Below are 18,670 nucleotides of genomic sequence, written 5' to 3' on the forward strand. Positions count from 1 at the left end.
GAAACCCCATCTCTACTAACAAATACAAAAAACTAGCCGGGCGAGGTGGCGGGTGCCTGTAGTCCCAGCTACTCGGGAGGCTGAGGCCGGAGAATGGCGTGAACCCGGGAGGCGGAGCTTGCAGTGAGCTGAGATCCGGCCACTGCACTCCAGCCTGGGCTACAGAGCGAGACTCCGTCTCAAAAAAAAAAAAAAAAAAAATAGATTTACTACCACTTCCCTCTTTAAAACCTCAAACCTCATGGCATGACTTTTGAGGGCCTCAAAAATTTGTTCCCAGGGTCTATATTTTTAGTTTTACCTCCTACCACTGTCCCTCAAGTACCTTCTATGCCAGATAGTTGCTGGTCATTCCTTGAAAACATACTATGCATTTTCTTAACTTTGCCCATACTGTTCTTTTGTCAGTAATATTATTCCTTCCACTTCTCTGCTTAATAAGATGTACACAGTGGTACAGAGGAAAAGAATGGAATGGAGGATGAATGAATAAATAAATAAGAGTTAGAGGGAAAAGTATAAAACAGCATGGAGATGAGGATTTAAGAAAGTAATTTTTAGTAGGGATGAGACAATAACAGTACCCACGTCAAAAGGTTATGGTGAGGATATTAGATAATATTTGTCAAACTTTTAGAACAGTGCCTGACATATATTATTCTTGCTATTATCTTCAGTAGTATAATTATTATGATCATTCCTGTAGTGAGGGCTTGAACTCTGACCGCCACAATGAGGGAGGTACAGGGAGGCTGCTACTCACAAGCAGAGCCCCAAAGGAATCAAGAGGCAAACAGGGTCCTGGTCTGATTCAAGTTTCCAAGGAATCCAAAACTACACAAAAAAACAAAACCAATTCCATTAAACCACACTGGAGCACATATGTGAATTCCTTTATGCCCTAAGTAACTTTTACTCCTCAAATATGTATTTATTTTTGAAGTGGAGCTGCTTCAACACCCTGCCCCAGGCACTGAAACATCAGGGTAGCACTCATCCTCATGAATCTGAATCTGCAAGCCTCATTTGTGCTCTCCTGTGGTTTCCTATTTGGCCAGTAGTCACTTCTCCTTCCTTATATAACACAGATTTGACCCCAAAGTTCTCCCTGTAGGTGCAAAAACATGACCACATATGTACAAAATACACAGCTTAATACTGTAGCCAAAGGAAAACTAAATTCATTTACAATGGAAGTGAACCAAGGGACCTAGAAACTCATTATTTATGTGTGTGTGTGTGTATATATATATATGAATGATAAGTTGAAAATTTTGAGATTTCCTTTTTAGCCTCTTGTAAGTCTCAGTCCTTCTAAAAGACTGCCTTTGGCTGGGTGCGGTGGCTTATGCCTATAATCTCAACACTTTGGGAGGCTGAGGATGGCAGATCACCTGAGGTCAGGAGATCCAGACCATCATGGCTAACATGGTGGAACCCCATCTCTACTAAAAATACAAAAAATTAGCCAGGTGTGGTGGCACGCGCCTGTAGTCCCAGCTGCTCAGGAGGCTGAGGCAGAAGAATCGCTAGAACTTGGGAGGCTTAGCTTGCAGTGAGCCGAGATCACGCCACTGCACTCCAGCCTGGGTGACAGAGCAAGACTCCATTTCAAAAAAAAAAGACTGCCTTTGTCGGTTGTGTCAAATAGCTTCCAGATAGACCCCATTTCTCCTGGTTAACAGGTCTTAAGAAAAAAAACAAAAACAAAAGCAAAAACAAAACAAAAACAAACAAAACCACAGGTCTTCAAGCCTTTTATTTCACATTTTATTAAGCCACTGTGATCCACCATCCCATCTCTCCTTTCATATCCCTCCCCGAAGCATCCCATATCCCTTGATCAGACTGTCTTTTGGTACAAACACGGCTCCTAGAGTATGTCTCAAAGCAGACAAAAAGAATACAGAGGCCAGGTGGGGTAGCTCATGCCTGTAATCCTAGCACTTTGGGAGGCCAATGCAGGAGGATCACTTGGGGCCAAGAGTTCAAGACCAGCCTGGGCAACATAGCGAGACCTTGTTTCTATTTTTTTTTTAAAAAAAAAGAACAAAGAGCTCCACATCTATTAGATGACAAGATGACACATATTCTGCTTGCTTACTAGTCAGACTGCCAAAAATCATTTGCTTCTCCTCTTGTAGATTTAAACAAACACAAAAGGAACTATGCTCCTATGTATGGCTACTGCTTCTCCATAGGACTTGAAAAACTGAGGCATTAGAGACATTTCCTCTCTATAAACCCAAACAGAACACTTTGTTTCTTTTCTCTTAGCATATAGTTGGTAGTTTGTATTTCCAGGCCATCATTGTACATATTTGGCAAGGGCCTTCAATTTTCTCAGTACAATGTTTCATCCAGTCACTGAAGGCCCGGCATTGTACCTTGAATTTACAAGCCAAGAAAAAGACTCAGACTGAAAAGAAGACCTTCGGTATCATCTTCCTGAAATATATCAGACTCTACAAATGAGTTAGAAGACCCAGATCCAATTCCCCGTGTCTTGCACTGTGATCTCTAGACAGCTCTTTAATCTTTCTGTACCTCCCGTTTTTCCATCCTGGAAAACAGGGATTGTATTACCTGTCCCTCCTTGAATTCAGACTCTTACTACTGAAAGAGAATATTTTTATTTCTATAATTTGTGAAACAACCAGCATTCAGAAGACTCAGAAAATAAAGCACAAATGTTGTTTCTCACTTCTGTCAGAATTGCCATGTAGAAATCCTCAGCAAAACCCAAGAGAAATCCCAAAGAAGGTAATCCTCTCAGAAAGTAATTCTGACTTCCCAATCCACAACTACCTTGCATAAGAATCATGGAAGGGCATGTGTTTTCAGGACCTCCTGGGGCTGTGTCATAGGAAACAAATAAAAAGAAAAAAAGAACACTGGGATGCAAGAGGACAGGCAGGACCTTCAGCTGCTAGATGGCTACAGAAGCAAGTTACTGCATATCAGGCTACATGAAGAAATTATCACTATAGACACAATACCTTTAACAACCCCGTTGTAGTTTTACCTCAAAGCTTAAAGCACTTATTCAATGTTTACAAAAACAAATACTTTCTCTGGATAGGAACTGCCCTGTAGGTGCTGTAGGGTTGACCTTGGGTAGGTGTTGCCTGGGATGACCCTACAGTTTAAAGCAGGACAAAGGGGTGACAAAAGCAGTATAAGGTACAAGACAATTTAACATTTAAGATAGTGTTGTACAATAGTTATTGAGTTACTGGTACACTTCTGAATAGAAAATTTTCAGCAGCACACCAAAAGGAATTATTAAAATGCAAATATTGGTTTTAAAAAACCCAATTTGGAAACTTGAAAAAACTTTCTAGTGATCACACCTTCTATTTGGTCACCCTTTGGTGTGTTACAACAAAGACGTTTAGTGTTCTGTCTAGGCTCTCCACAAGTCCAAGTTTACCCTTTGTTCCAATAAACACTATCTGTCTTTGATACGAACTTGACATTAGATTCTATTAATATCTCTTAGCTGCAGCGAATTTTATCCCCAAAGTACATCAGGTGGCTTCCAGTCAGCTCAACACTCCACTTGACAGATACCACTATGAATTAACACTGTGATTTACAATATGAATCCTAAAATACATCTTATATCCTGATCAAAATGTTGCACACTCCTATGAAGGATGAATGGCATACAAGTTAAAAACTCCTGGCCTGGCGCAGTGGCTCATGCCTGTAATCCCAGCACTGTGGGAGGCTGAGGCTGGCGGATCATGAGGTCAAGAGATCAAAACCATCCTGGCTAATACAGTGAAACCCCGTCTCTACTAAAAATACAAAAAATTAGCCAGGCGTGGTAGCATGTGCTTATAGTCAGTCCCAGCTACTTGGGAGGCTGAGGCAGGAGAATTGCTTGAATACGGGAAGCAGAGGTTGTAGTGAGCCAAAGGGAGGCAGAGGTTGTAGTGAGCCAAGATCGTGAGCCTAGGTGACAGAGTGAGACTCCATCTCAAAACAAACAAACAAAGAAAAAACTCCCAACTGATTGAACCCCACAGCTCCTGCTCATCGTAAAGGAAATGGCTTTGTGTAGTAGATATGCCTCTGGGCAAGGAAAGCAGAAACCTATGTTCAGACTCCAGGTCTGCAACTTATTCTAAGACCTTAGGCCTATTTTCTTAACTGTGAAGTGATAATATCCATTTTATGAGGCTATTGTGAGGATTTTAAAAAAATTATCTCTCTCTCTCTCTCTCTCACCAGCACAGTGTTCCATGCCTATAGTCCCAGCTACTTGAGACAGGAGGACTGCTTGAACTCAGGAGTTCAAAGTTATAGCAGTGCCAGGCGCGGTGTCTCACACCTGTAATCCCAGCACTTTGGAAGGCCAAGGCAAGCGGATCACCTGAGGTCAGGAGTTCCAGACCAGCCTGGCCAATACAGTGAAACCCCATCTCTACTAAAATACAAAATTAGCCAGGCGCAGTGGTACATGCCTGTAGTCCCAGCTACTAGGGAGGCTGAGGCAGGAGAATTGCTTAACCTGGGAAGCGGAGGTTGCAGTGAGCCAAGATGGTGCCATTGCACTCCAGCCTGGGCCACAATAGCGAAACTCCATCTGAAAAACAAAAAAAAAGTCTGGGCGTGGTGGCTTACGCCTGTAATCCCAGCACTTTGGGAGGCAGATCACTAGGTCAAGAAATCGAGACCATCGTGGCCAACATGGTGAAACCCCGTCTCTACTAAAAATATAAAAATTAGCTGGGCCTGGTGGCATGTGCCTGTACTCCCAGCTACTCGGGAGGCTGAGGCAGGAGAATCACTGGAATCCAGGAGGTGGAGGTTGCAGTGAGCTGAGATAGTGCCACTGTACTCCAGCCTGGTGACAGAGCAATACTCCATCTCAAAAAAAAAAACAAAACACACAACAAAAACAAAGTTAGAGCAGTGAGCTATGTATGCACCACTGCATTCCAACCAGGGCAATAGAGCAAGACCTCAAATCAACAAAAAAAAGGAAGAAGAAAAAGAAGAAACTAAACATTTGGTAAACAGTGCTATGCAAATTTGAGTTGCTGATATTTATTATTGCTTGGCCTGTGAAGTTACTTGAAATTGAAAATGTTATTTCAAGTAGCTGGTGATTCAACATCTACAATATCATTTTGTTTACATGTTTACCAAATACTTTTGAGTCAACCTAAAGTCACTGAAAAGCAGCATCTCCTCTCACTGGTTAAAAACACAAATTGGGCCGTGTGCGGTGGCTCACACCTGTAATCCCAGCACTTTGGTAGGCCAAGGCAGGCGGATCACGAGGTCAAGAGTTTGAGACCAGCCTGGGTAACATGGTGGAACCCCATCTCCACTAAGAATACAAAAATTAGCCGAGCATGGTGGCGGACATCTGTAATCCCAGCTACTTGGGGGGCTGAGGCAGGAGAATTGCTTGAACCTGGGAGGTGGAGGTTGCAGTGAGCAGAGATCATGCCACTGCACTCCAGCCTGGGCGACAGAGCAAAACTCCATCTTGAAAAAAAAAGAAAAGAAAAAAGAAAGAAACATTTCTATGGTACACAGCTACGAGTAACAAGACATAATAGCTATTATAGAGCTATATCCAACCCTCACTGACAGAACCCAGTAACCTACTTAAAAATAGATGTAAGGCCAGGTGCAGTGCCTCACGCCTGTAATCCTAGCACTTTGGGAGGGTGGGGAGGATGGATCACCTGAGATCAGGAGTTCAAGACCAGTCTGGCCAACATGGCAAAACTCCGTCTCTACTAAAAATACAAAACTGGCTGGGTGCGGTGGCTCACGCCTGTAATCCCAGCACTTTGGGAGGCCAAGGTAGGTGGATCACGAGGTCAGGAGATCGAGACCATCCTGGCTAACATGGTGAAACCCCGTCTCTACAAAAAATACAAAAAATTAGCTGGGCGTGGCGGCGGACGCCTGTAGTCCCAGCTACTTGGGAGGCTGAGGCAGGAGAATGGTGTGAACCTGGGAGGCGGAGCTTGCAGTGAGCTGAGATGGCGCCACTGCACTCCAGCCTGGGCAACAGAGCGAGACACTGTCTCAAAATAAAAAATAAAAATAGGCCGGGCGCGGTGGCTCACGCCTGTAATCCCTGCACTTTGGGAGGCCGAGGCGGGCGGATCACGAGGTCAGGAGATCGAGACCATCCTGGCTAACAAGGTGAAACCCCGTCTCTACTAAAATACAAAAAATTAGCCGGGCGTGGTGGCGGCGCCTGTAGTCCCAGCTACTCGGGAGGCTGAGGCAGGAGAATGGCGCGAACCCGGGAGGCGGAGCTTGCAGTGAGCCGAGATGGTGCCACTGCACTCCAGCCTGGGGGACAGAGTGAAGACTCCGCCTCAAAAAAAAAAATAAATAAATAAATAAATAAATAAATAAAAATAAAAATTAAATTAAATTAAAAATACAAAACTTAGCTGGGTGTTGGACAGGTGCCTGTAATCCCTACTTGGGAGGCTGAGGCAGGAGAATCCTTGAACCCAGGAGGCAGAGTTTGCATTGAGCCGAGATCACGCCACTGCACTCCAGCCTGGGAGACAAGGCGAAACTCTGTCTCCAGAAAAAAAAAAAGAAATTATAGAACATAAATATTGGCATGGACCTTAGATGTCATCAGTGTAACTCCATCTTACTGAAACTCTTATTACTTAAGTCTCTGAAGTATCAGACCAAAGATCTATTATTATACCATTCTTGGATATTTTTTATCCAAGTGCCATACATACTGCTCACAAATGAATGTTCCTTACACATTACCTTCATCATGTTACTCATCTCACATTCCATATCTACAATTGAACAGTCTCCTTTTACTATCCTTCCTACACACTATGGCCATTTCACCTTCTAAATCTTCATCTTCATTCATGTTCCTTTTTTTTTTTTTTTTTTTTTAAGACTAGTCAAGGCCGGGCGCGGTGGCTCAAGCCTGTAATCCCAGCACTTTGGGAGGCCAAGACGGGCGGATCACGAGGTCAGGAGATTGAGACCATCCTGGCTAACACGGTGAAACCCCATCTCTACTAAAAAATACAAAAAACTAGCCGAGTGAGGTGGCGGGCACCTGTAGTCCCAGCTACTCGGGAGGCTGAGGCAGGAGAATGGCGGGAACCCGAGAGGCGGAGGTTGCAGTGAGCTGAGATCCGGCCACCGCACTCCAGCCTGGGCGACAGAGCGAGACTCTGTCTCAAAAAAAAAAAGACTAGTCATGTACAGCAGTGAGAAGGGGCCAAAGAGTAGAAAAAGGAGTTCCATCTGTAACTGACTGTGAACAATCAACTGAGACAACTCAATACCTTTGGACCAACTTCCTGTTTTCCTTTAATAAGTCTTTTCTTCTTTCTTACCTATCGCAACTTGACCTATTTTTCAAGGCCTTTTTCAGAGAGCTTTCTGTACTAAGCCAGCCTTCAATGATTTCTCCTGTCTCAGTAATTCTATAATACTTGTCATAAAATCTAGCATTTGTAGCCTCTCTCCTCCCAACATCTTGTAAATCCATTAAAATATTTGTCCAAACATTTATTAGCTCTGCCTTGTTTTATGTTAAGCTGGACTAAAACTCAAGGGCAGAAATTACGATTTTGTCTCTTCAGTAGGGCCTTGCAGAAAATAGCAACTACTGTATTTTTAGCTCTTATTATGTGCCATATATTGTATTAAGTACTGCACATACTTTATCTCATTTAATCGTCACAATAATGTTATGTTATTGATATTATTATTCCTACTTTACAGAAGAAGAAACAAAGGCATGAAGAGGTTAGGCTATAGTTGCATATCCTGGAAAAGACAGCTGGGATTTGAGGTAAATTGTCTTCTGAAGCTGGCATAAAGTGGACTGCAAACAAATTATTTGTTGAATTATCCAATCGTTTCATGTGTGCTGATGGTCTTGTCATGCCAAATAAACTAATGAAAGCAGAAACTATGCCCATAGGCTTCTGGGTGAATTGGGGAAAGGAACTGCCCTTCTTTGCTGAATACTCATCAGGTGCTATGTTCAGTGCCAGGTTATTTCATGCTCAACATCTCGTTTACTCTGTGAAGACTCATAACTGTAAATTCTCTTCAACAAACAGCTGCTGTAGTTCCTCCATCAGAGATTTACCCAAAATGTCACCCACTACCCACTCTTAATGGAGCAAAATGCTCCCACATGTGATGTACACCCCTTCTGGGCCTCCCAGTTCAAAGAGGACAAAGCCCCTTCAACTTTAAATCAGCCAGCATGATTTAAAACCTCCGCTTAAAAACCCATTTACCACGAGTCTGACCTTACTCCGGACAGGGACTCTGTTCTTCGTTCTAACGCTCATGATCCCATTTATTAAGCACTATAACCTTGTGCGGTAGGTGACATTTTCCTCACTTCACAGTTACATAAAATAACGTCCATATAAACGACATTGTTGATCCGAAGTCACATGGCCAATGGCAGATTCAGGACTAGAATCCAGGTCTCCTGACTGTCAACCCTATTCCACTTCCCCAGCAGACACTATAGGTGGTATCCAATTTATCCTGATCTCGCTGGGTTAGGGTTAGAGTTAGAGTTATAACAAAAGCTCTGGAATCATTTTTATTCAAAAAACATTTACTGGATACCTATATGTCGACCTTGTAGGTTCAAATACCATGTCTTCTACTTACTCGCTATGTGACATGGAAAAAGTCGTTTCACCTTCCTAAGCCCCTATTCCCTTCTCCATAAAACGAGATCACAGTATCTACCAAACAGTAACGTCGTGAGCAGTTAATGAGACGATGATAAGGAAAACCTCTGGCACTGTGTCTGGCATGCGGCGGGCGCTTAGTAAGTATGGGCTCCCTTTACCTACTCCCTCCGCCCCTACAAGCCTCGGGGTTCACCCTTTAAGACCTTTGCCACAGGGTGTCCACGCGGCCTCCGGGGTTCCCAGGCGCCCGGGCCAGCCGCACTGCCATACCTGCATGGAGTCAGCGCTGACGATCTCACCGCCGAGCCGTTGGCCTAGCTGCAACGCCAGCGTGGATTTGCCGGTGCCTGTGGCCCCGAGAATCACTACAAGAGGTAGGGTCCGTTGCAGGCCCCGGAGCCCACGGCCCACAGGAACTGCTCGTGCAGCCGCCACGGACGACATCTTGTGGCAGTCTGCGCTTGCGCCGGAGCAGCTGTCCCCATAGCAACCGTCTGTGCGCCTGCGCGGATCTCAAGCTTTGTAGCTAGGTTGCTTAGGGAGGAGGGGGCGGCAGGACCCAGGCGACGTGACTGCAGTCAACTAGCTGGTGTCAGAACCTCAACTACCTGCCGTCTTTTTTGTTGTTGTTGTTTGTTCTTTTTTGGAGACAGGGTCGCCCAGGCTGGAGTGCAGTGGCGCGATCTCGGCTCACTGCAACCTCCGCCTTCTGGGTTCAAGCGATTCTCCTGCCTCAGCCTCCCGAGTAGCTGGGACTACAGGCGCCCGCCACCATGCCCGGCTAATTTTTTGTATTTTAGTAGAGACGAGGTTTCACCATGTTGCCCAGGGTGGTCTCGAACTCCTGAGCTCAGGCAGTCCACCTGCCTCGGCCTCCCAGAGTGCTGGGATTACAGGCGTGCACCACCGCGCCGGGCCACCTGCCATCTTGAATAGTAGATGGCAACCCTATCTAAATAGATCCGTCCCTATTATTCTTTCACAGCACTCAAGTTATTTTTTATCATAGTGCTTATTACAATATAAAATTATAAATAGGTCTTTTGTTTTCTTGTCTAACTTACTGGGATAAATTCTGCCTAGATCATTGCTGTATCTCCAGTGCCTAGCACAGTACCTGGTACCGAAGAGACATCCAATACTTGTTAAATGAAGAGGAGAATGACTTGCCGGTCAGAGGTGGCATTCTCCAGAATGAGGTCTGCCCAGTTCTCAGGCCAGGGCAGCCGCTCTAATATTTTCATCCCGTAATACAACCTCACACTCAATCACAAAGCAAACCTTTGGCCCGGCACAGTGGCTCACGCTTGTAATCCCAGCATATTGGGAGGCCGAGGCTGAGGTTAGATGTTCAAGACCAGCCTGACCAACATGGTGAAACCCCGTCTCTACTAAAAATAAAAAAATTAGCCGGGAGTGGTGGCGCATGCCTTTAATCCCAGCTACTTGGGAGGTGGAGGCACGAGAACCTGGGAAGTGGAGGTTGCAGTGAGCCGAGATCGCACCGTTGCACTCCAACCTGGGCAACAAGAGCAGAATTCCATCCCAAAAAACAAAGAAACAAAACAAAACAAAAAAACAGAAAGCAAACCTTTTCATCTCCTTGGCCAAAGAATGCAACAGATGGGGTGAGAACAGAGAAAAACAAGCAAGTAAACTACAATCCGCAAAACAGGAAAGGGAAAAGGAAGTCTGGTAGAAAGGATTAAAGTTGACTGGGAACCGTGGCTCAGCCTGTAATCCCAGCACTTTGGGAGGCTGACGCAGGTGGATGACCTGAGGTCAGGAGTTTGAGACCAGCCTGAACAACCTGGTGAAACCCTGTCTCTACTAAAAATACAAAATTAGCCAGGCATGGTGGTGCACACTTGTAATCCCAGCTACTTGGGAGGCTGAGACCAGAGAATTGCTTGAACTGGGAGGCGTAAGGTGCAGTGAGCCAAGATCGCGTCATTGCACTCCAGCCTGGGCAACAAGAGCTAAACTCCTTCTCAAATAAATAAATAAATAAATAGCCAGGCACGGTGGATCACCCCTGTAATCCCAGCACTTTGGAAGGCCAAGGCGTGCTGATCACAAGGTCAGGAGTTCAAGACCAACCTGGCCAACATGGTGAAACCTCCATCTCTACTAAAAATACAAAAATTAGCAGGGCATGGTGGTGTGTGCCTGTAATCCCAGCTATGGGGGAGGTAGGAGAACCGCTTGAAACAGGAAGGAGGAGGTCGCAGTAGGTCAAGATCAGCCACTGCACTCCAGCCTGGGCGACAGAGCAAGACTCAGTCTCAAAAAAAAGGAAGGATTAAAGTCATAGCAACCCTGAGGTTAAAATGGAGGTGGAAAAAATTAGGACCAGACAGGAGCAGAATTCCAGAGACCACACCAGTTTAAGAAAGGCCTTTGGGGTCATATAGAGCTGGGTTCAAATCCCAGCTCTGCCATTTATCAGCTCTGTGAACTTCATTAACTTCACCTCTTTTTTTTTTTTTGAGACAGGATCTTGCTCTGTTGCCCAGGCTTCAGTGCAGTGGTGCAATCAATCACAGCTCACTGCAGTCTTGACCTCCTGAGCTCAAACAATCCTCCCACCTCAGCACCCCATCACCCCACCCCAGTTGGTACTGCACGCCCACTATTTTTTTTTTCTTTTTGAGAGATGAGGTCTTGCAAGTTGCCCAGGCTGGTGACCGCCTCCCTCAAGTGATCCTCCTGCCTGGGCCTCCTAAACTGCTGGGATTATAGGAGTGAACCAGCACTTCTGGTCTAACTTTACCTCTTAACCTCAGTGTTCTTATCTTTAAATTCCTCTCAAGATTGCCATGAGGAGAAAATGAAGTAATGTCTGAAAAGTGCCTGCTACAATGCCCTGGCACATATCACCCACCATTTGTTGAACACTTTGTATTATTAAAATAGTAACACCCCAACGGCCTCTCTAAAGAGGTAAAAGAAGCAGCCTACGGGCATAGAAATGTTCAGTAATGTGTAAAGGTGCCTAAATACCTATTCTACTAACCCCTTGTTAGCCAATTTAAGAGTTCTAATTGCTTTTTCACTGAGATTGGCTCTAACTCTCAGGTCATATCACCAGGATCCCCTGGGCCAAAGAATGACCCCTGCAAGTTTCAAGCCCTTGACAGGCCTGCAGGAATGACTGCTAATACATTTCTCGATCACTTGAATCCCCATTGGCATAATGACCACTCTCGCAGACCCAGCCTAAACCTTGTTGCCACATATATCGTTTGGAGAATACCAGTTTCCAGTTATGGGTCCCCTGTCCCTCCTTTTCTCAATCCAGCCTGCTTTGATCAAAAGTCCTGTTCTCTCCAATGTGTGGTACCCGCCTGGGGCTGGGTTTAAAATGGAGATGCATGGCCACATATTGGCAGACACTCTCACATGATGGTTGTTAACTGTAGAACCTTTGCCTAGAGACTTTCAGAGGGTACAGTTACCATGACAACCACCAGAAAGATGGCAGGCCAGAGAAATGATGCAATTAAAGGAAAAGGGAGGCTGATTTCATGATGACAATCTGACCATGACAGAGTATGCTCACTCACAGATGGGATAGCACTGTCCAAGTCATGACCAGGTGACTATTACTAGAAAGAGAAAAAAAGATGGGGGTGGAATTTACCACCAAGAGACCAGAAGATGAAGAGACTCGTTACCAAGGCAACTAGGGAGAAAGGAATGGAAAAATGGAGCTTCACCATAGCAGCAGAAAATTGCTTCTAGCCAAGCAACACAGGACTGTTGCTATAGAAACAAGGAGAACAGGGATCCTATAGACTATGGGGAGAATTATCACTGAAATGCTGAGCAGGAAAGACTCCTAAATCAGAATGGAGCCTGTGGTCCAAAACAAATGAGGAGAAGTGAAAAAAAAAAAAAAGTACCATTTCCATTCATCGTAATTCTATTAGTCCTACCAAAAGAGAATGAGAACATATTTTTAAAAATACCTTAGGCTATTTTATTTGTAGCTTTGTTTGTCTCCCTAGTGATCTTCTGAACTCTAAATTATACTAAAAATAGGTCCCGAAAGATATTCTGTAACTTGAAATCCTAATTGGAGACATTAAATTCAAGGGAAAATTGGGAAATTGAAGTCTATGACCAAGAGATAATAAGTATTTCTTTTAAAAACTACATAAAACCCTCTAATGGGAAGCTTTGCAGGGTGAAAAAGAGACAAAAGAAGGCAATAGGGAGTCAGGGAAGCTAGTTGTACTCATGCCTAGGTATTGGCTCTGACTCCCCTCCCCTTTCTGTGAGGCCAGAGGGGAAGTAGCTCACTGTGTTCTGGAAGGGAGGCTCAAAAAGAAAGAGTCTCTCACTTAAAATGTATGTATATGTCTAGAGGTGATGGATGCAGAATCCCATCTCCAACATGCTCCACGCATTACAGATTATTATGGGCAAAGAAATCTGGTTTTAAAGGCAAACATGCCAGGATAAGTTCAGTCTGGAAGAGCATACCTAAGATGCAGAAATGAGGTACCAGGGATACTCTAATTACTTGGAGAGTAGTAATTCCTTGCCTGCCCTACAGAAAGCCCACAGTCAGTCATTTAATTCTCACGCCCACTATGTGTGAGTTATACCCCAAGGGCAGACATAGAGTTAGGATTTCTGCACCTACCTCACCTTCTTTAGGAGATTGAGAGCAATGCATAGGGTGGGATGGGCACAGAAAGATGGCAGAAAAGGAGAGCGTGGGGGGTGCAGAAAGATAGGGAGGAAAATCTCAGTGATGACCCATGAGTGTTTATTCAGTAGTATTTCCTATCCTCTGTATACTTTAAATAACTCATTCAAAATCTTTCAAGAAAGAAAGAAATATACAGGGAGAAGGCAAAAGATAAAGCCATTAGAGTAAAAGGGCCATTTAAAGCAGATCATCCAAAAGGTTCCAGATGGAATTTTAGGGGATGTGCTGACATTTAGGACAGAAAAAGGAGCATGCTGTGGGAGGCCTGAAGCATCTATCTCCAAGGTAAGGAAGAAAGTTGGGTCAAAGACAAACACTAGTTTTTTAAAAATTTATTTATAAAAGTTTATAATAGAGATGAGGTTTTGCCATGTTGGCCAGGCTGGTCTCGAACTCCTGGCCTCAACTAATCTGCCCACCTCAGACTCACAAAGAGCTAGGATTACAGGCGTGAGCCACAGCACCCGGCCAACATTAGCTTTTTGATACAACCTAAGATGTTTTTGTATTTTTTTTTTTTTTGCAGCCCAATCTTCATGCTAATTATCTACCCCCCAAAAAAATATTTCCTGTGGGAGATATTTTATGATGAATGTGGTTCCTATATTAGATTCCTAGGCCTGTCATAAATTACTACAAACTGGGTGGCTTAAAACAAGGGAAATTGGCAGGGCATGGTGGCTCACCCCTGTATTTCCAGTACTTTGAGAGGCCAAGGTGGGAGGCCAGGAATTCGGTACCAGCCTGGCCAACATAGTGAAACCCTCTCTCTACTAAAAATACAAAAATTAGCCGGGCATGATGGTGCACTCCTATAACCCCATCTCTACTAAAAATACAAAAATTAGCCGGGCATGATGGTGCACTCCTATAACCCCATCTACTCAGTCAGGGGCAGGGATGAGGCACGAGAATCGCTTGAACCCAGGAGGCAGAGGTTGCAGTGAGCAGAGACTGTACCACTGTACTCCAGCCTGGGCAACAGGCTGTATTTTTTGTTTTTTGTTTCTTTTAATCTCAAAAAAGCAAAAACTAAAACAAACCAGAAAAAAAAAAACACCAAGGGAAATTAATTTTCTTGTGGTTCTGGAGTCTAGAAGTCTGAAATCAAGGTGTCCACAGGGCCATGCCCCCGTGCTTCCCTCTAGGGAAGAATCCCTCCCTTCTTCCTGTGGCTTCTGGTGGTTGCCAGCAATCTTTCGTTGTTCTCTGGTTTGTGGCAGCATAACCCCAATCTCTACCTCTGTCTTACCATGGACGTTTTCCCTCTATGTGTGTCTGTGTTCAAATTTCCCTCTTCTTGGGACATCACTGACTGAATTTGGGCATATCCTAATCTAGTATGACCTCATCTAACCTGATTACATCTGCAAAGACCCTATTTCTGAATAAGGTCACCTTCACAGTTCTGCAAGGACATGAATTTTGGTGGTGGGGAGGGGATGACAATATTGCCATCCCCTAGTACAGTGCCTATGAGTAATCACAATATCTTACATTGAGTCAGTGAATTGCTATTTACATTACTATTTCCATTGGCTATTGGCCAATTTGAATTTGAATTTTGGGGAGCATCAGAATTGCTCAAAGCAAGTGCGAAGAAGAAGAGGGTAGAGCTCACTTTGTTACAGGGTTTGTGTTATACCTAAAGTTAAGTTGTAGGGTTTGCTCCAGAGCACCCCAGAATATTCTTAGAGGGGGCTTACTTCTAGCCTGTGCAGCCCTCTAAGACAGCCTGCAACCCAACAGAGGATCCCTGAAGGCTGCAAAATCAGGGTGGGGGAGGTGCAAAAGGGAAAAAAGCATCAGACATCCTTTCCAGTTCTAATCTCATTGCTCTTTCAAGCTCTCTCCTTTACTTCCCAGGCCCCTTCTCTTTCTCTTAGCTTGGCATCCTGGGCCTTAATCATCTGTATATCCTTTTTTTTTTTTTCCTTTGAGACAGAGTCTTCTTTTGTTGCCCAGGCTGGAGTGCAGTGGCATGATCTCGGCTCACTGCAACCGCTTCCTCGTGGGTTCAAGCAATTCTCCTGCCTCAGCCTCCTGAGTAGCTAGGATTACAGGGGTGCGCCACCACACCTGGTTAATTTTTGTATTTTTAGTAGAGACAGGGTTTCACCATGTTGGCCAGGCTGGTCTTGAACTCCTGACCTCGTGATCCACCCACCTGGTCCTCCCAAAGCGCTGGGATTACAGGCATGAGTCACCACGCCCGGCCTTTTTTTCTTTTTCTTTTTTTTTTTTAAGAGACAGAGTCTCACTGTGTTGCCCAGGCTGGTCTCAAATGCCTGGCCCCAAGTGATCCTCCAGCCTCAGCCTCCCAGTGTCAAGATAACAGCTTTTTAGGGCTGGGCGCGGGGGGGCTAACGCCTGTAATTCCAGCACTCTGGGAGGCCGATGTGGGCAGATTACCTGAGGTCAGGAGTTCGAGGCCAGCCTGGCCAATATAGTGAAACCCCATCTCTACTAAAAACACAAAAATTAGCTGGGCATGGTGGTGGGCGTCTGTAATCCCAGCTACTTGGGAGGCTGAGGCAGGAGAATCACTAGAACCTGGGAGGCGGAGGTTGCAGTGAGCTGAGATAGTGCCACTGCACTCCAGCTTGGGTGACAGAGCAAGACTCTGTCTAGAAGAAAAAAAAAAAAAAGGCCGGGCGCGGTGGCTCAAGCCTGTAATCCCAGCACTTTGGGAGGCCGAGACGGGTGGATCACGAGGTCAGGAGATCGAGACCATCCTGGCTAACACGGTGAAACCCCGTATCTACTAAAAAATACAAAAAACTAGCCGGGCGCGGTGGCGGGCGCCTGTAGTCCCAGCTACTCGGAGGCTGAGGCAGGAAAATGGCGTGAACCCAGGAGGCGGAGCTTGCAGTGAGCTGAGATCCGGCCACTGCACTCCAGCCTGGGCAGCAGAGCGAGACTCCGTCTCAAAAAAAAAAAAAAAAAAAAAAGGATAACAGCTTTTTAATTAATTTGTTTTTCTTTTGTAGAGACAGGGTCTTACTACGTTGCCCAACCTGGTCTTGAACTCCTGGCCTCAAGTGATCCTTCTGCCTCAGCCTCCCAAAGTGCTGGGATTACAGGCATGCACTTTACCCTGCCATCTTTATATCCTGATGAGTCTCAAGCCTGTATATTGCATTCAAATCCCTTTCTAAAGCCTCGGTATCACATTTTCAACTTGCTGGGTACTTCATTTCGGATGACCCCATCACCTTAATTTCATCATGTCCCAAACCACAATCAGTTTCTTCCCCTGACTTCCCTATTTCAAAGAGGATGTTTGCTCTTGAAAGGATCCCCTTAGAAATCTAGTGCAATCCTCCTTATTTTGTAAAAATGAGACTACCCAGCCAGCACATCAGACCAGATTTCTCTCCTGTCCCCAGATTTGACACAACTTTCTTAACTGCTCTTCTCCAGAGCTATTCTCTTAGCCTAGAACATTCTTCGTTTCACTTAGCCAAATACTACCTGTACTTCTAGTTCTGGTCAATGTCACAATTTCCAACAAAAACTTTCATGATGACTCCAAACAAAATGTTCTCTTCCCTTTCTGAGGCTCATAGCACTTTTTGAGACACATATTGCCTTATTTTGTGATCATGTTTATAATCTTTTTGTTATTATTATATTATTTCAGACCAGAATATTTTCTGATCATGTTTCCATGCTCATAAACTTCCAGAAGGAAAGAATCATAGTTTCATGTATCACTGCAAACATATTGCTCTCACTATGTAACTGGCACTGTTCTAAGCACTTTACATGTAACAGCTCCTTTAATCTTCACAACAGTCCTGTGGCATAGATATCATTATCTCCATTTTACAGAAGAAGGCTACTTGTAGGACTCAGAGAGGTTGAGCGATTTGCCCAACATCACACAGGTAGTAATCCCAAGTCCTTGTTTTTTCTTGTTGTTGTTGTTGTTTTAGAGATACAGTCTCACTCTGTCACTCAGGCTGGAGTGAAGTAAAGTGGCACAATTATAGCTCACTGCAGCCTCCTCAAAATCCTGGGCTCAAGTGATCCTCCCACCTCAGCATCAGCCTCCGGAGTAGCTGGGACTACAGGCACAAGCCTTCTTGCCAGACTTTTTTTTTTTAATTTCTTAGTAGAAATGGGATTTTGCTATGTTGCCCAGGCTGGTCTCAAGCTCCTGAACTCATGTGATCCTCCCACCTCCGCCTCCCAAAATGCTGGGATTACAGTCATGAGCCACTGTGCCTGGCCCCAAGTTCTTAACTATGGCATCTACACCACCTTCTGTGAATACTTTTTATCTTTGCAAAACCTGGGCTCCAGCTCCTTATATCAATGTTTGTCTCAGTGTGGAGTCAGGAATTCAACTTCCTGCTTGCTTGTTAGCAATGCAGATTCCTGGCCCTGACTAGGGTGGGTAGATTCTTTTTTTTTTTTTTTTTTTGAGACTGAGTCTCGCTCTGTCACCCCCAAGCTGGAGTGCAATGGCACTCAGCTCACTGCAACCTCCGCCTCCCAGGTTCAAGTGATTCTCCTGCCTCAGCGTCCTGAGTGGCTAGGATTACAGGTGCACGACATCATGCCTGGCTAATTTTTGTTTTTAGTAGAGACGGGGTTTCACCATGTTGGTCATGTTGATCACGAACTCCTGACCTCGTGATCCGCCGTCCTCAGCCTCTCAAAGTGTTGAGATTACAATCATAAGCCACTGCGTCTGGCCAGGTGGGTAGATTCTTAAGACACACTTAGGTTTGAGAATCACTGTCTTAATAATATAGGCATTAATGACTACATGGAGTCAGTTGACTGTAGCTCAGTTTAAAGGCACTACAGTGCCCTGTAAGGAAAAGTAGAGGGTTTGTATGTGCAATGGCTTCGCTGATATACAACCTCTGCTGGCTATGGGCTGTGGAGGCTGTGAACTAGTCTGAGGCTCCAGTCTTTGCCCTCCTTCCTCCACTGCCTATCTCAAGCTCCCCAAACCTGGCTATTTCTTCCCTAATAATTTACCACCTCTTGAAGCATCAATATGTGCACTCTGGGAAGATTTCTTATCCTTCTATCACCTTTCACATATGACTAATCTATATTCTAGGTGTGGCTTGTTAACATGGTTTAAATAATACTAATCGGCCGGGCGCGGTGGCTCAAGCCTGTAATCCCAGCACTTTGGGAGGCCGAGGCGAGTGGATCACGAGGTCAGGAGATCGAGACTATCCTGGCTAACATGGTGAAACCCTGTCTCTACTAAAAATACAAAAAAAAAACC

General features: G+C 44.8%; 1 protein-coding gene across 3 annotated transcripts in view; it reads right to left on the minus strand.

Moving 5' to 3' along the window:
* The window catches only part of TRIT1 (tRNA isopentenyltransferase 1), a 50,101-nt gene extending 40,947 nt beyond the window's left edge, over positions 1-9,154 (minus strand). For all 3 annotated transcript variants that reach the window (XM_025356734.1, XM_025356753.1, XM_025356743.1), the window contains exon 1: positions 8,967-9,154. In XM_025356734.1, coding sequence (XP_025212519.1) covers positions 8,967-9,140 — 174 coding nt within the window. In that variant the 5' untranslated portion in view covers positions 9,141-9,154. The remainder of the gene's footprint in view (positions 1-8,966) is intronic.
* Positions 9,155-18,670: the final 9,516 nt, after the last annotated feature.

This window comes from Theropithecus gelada, chromosome 1 (assembly GCF_003255815.1).
Source record: "Theropithecus gelada isolate Dixy chromosome 1, Tgel_1.0, whole genome shotgun sequence".
NCBI lineage: Eukaryota > Metazoa > Chordata > Mammalia > Primates > Cercopithecidae > Theropithecus > Theropithecus gelada.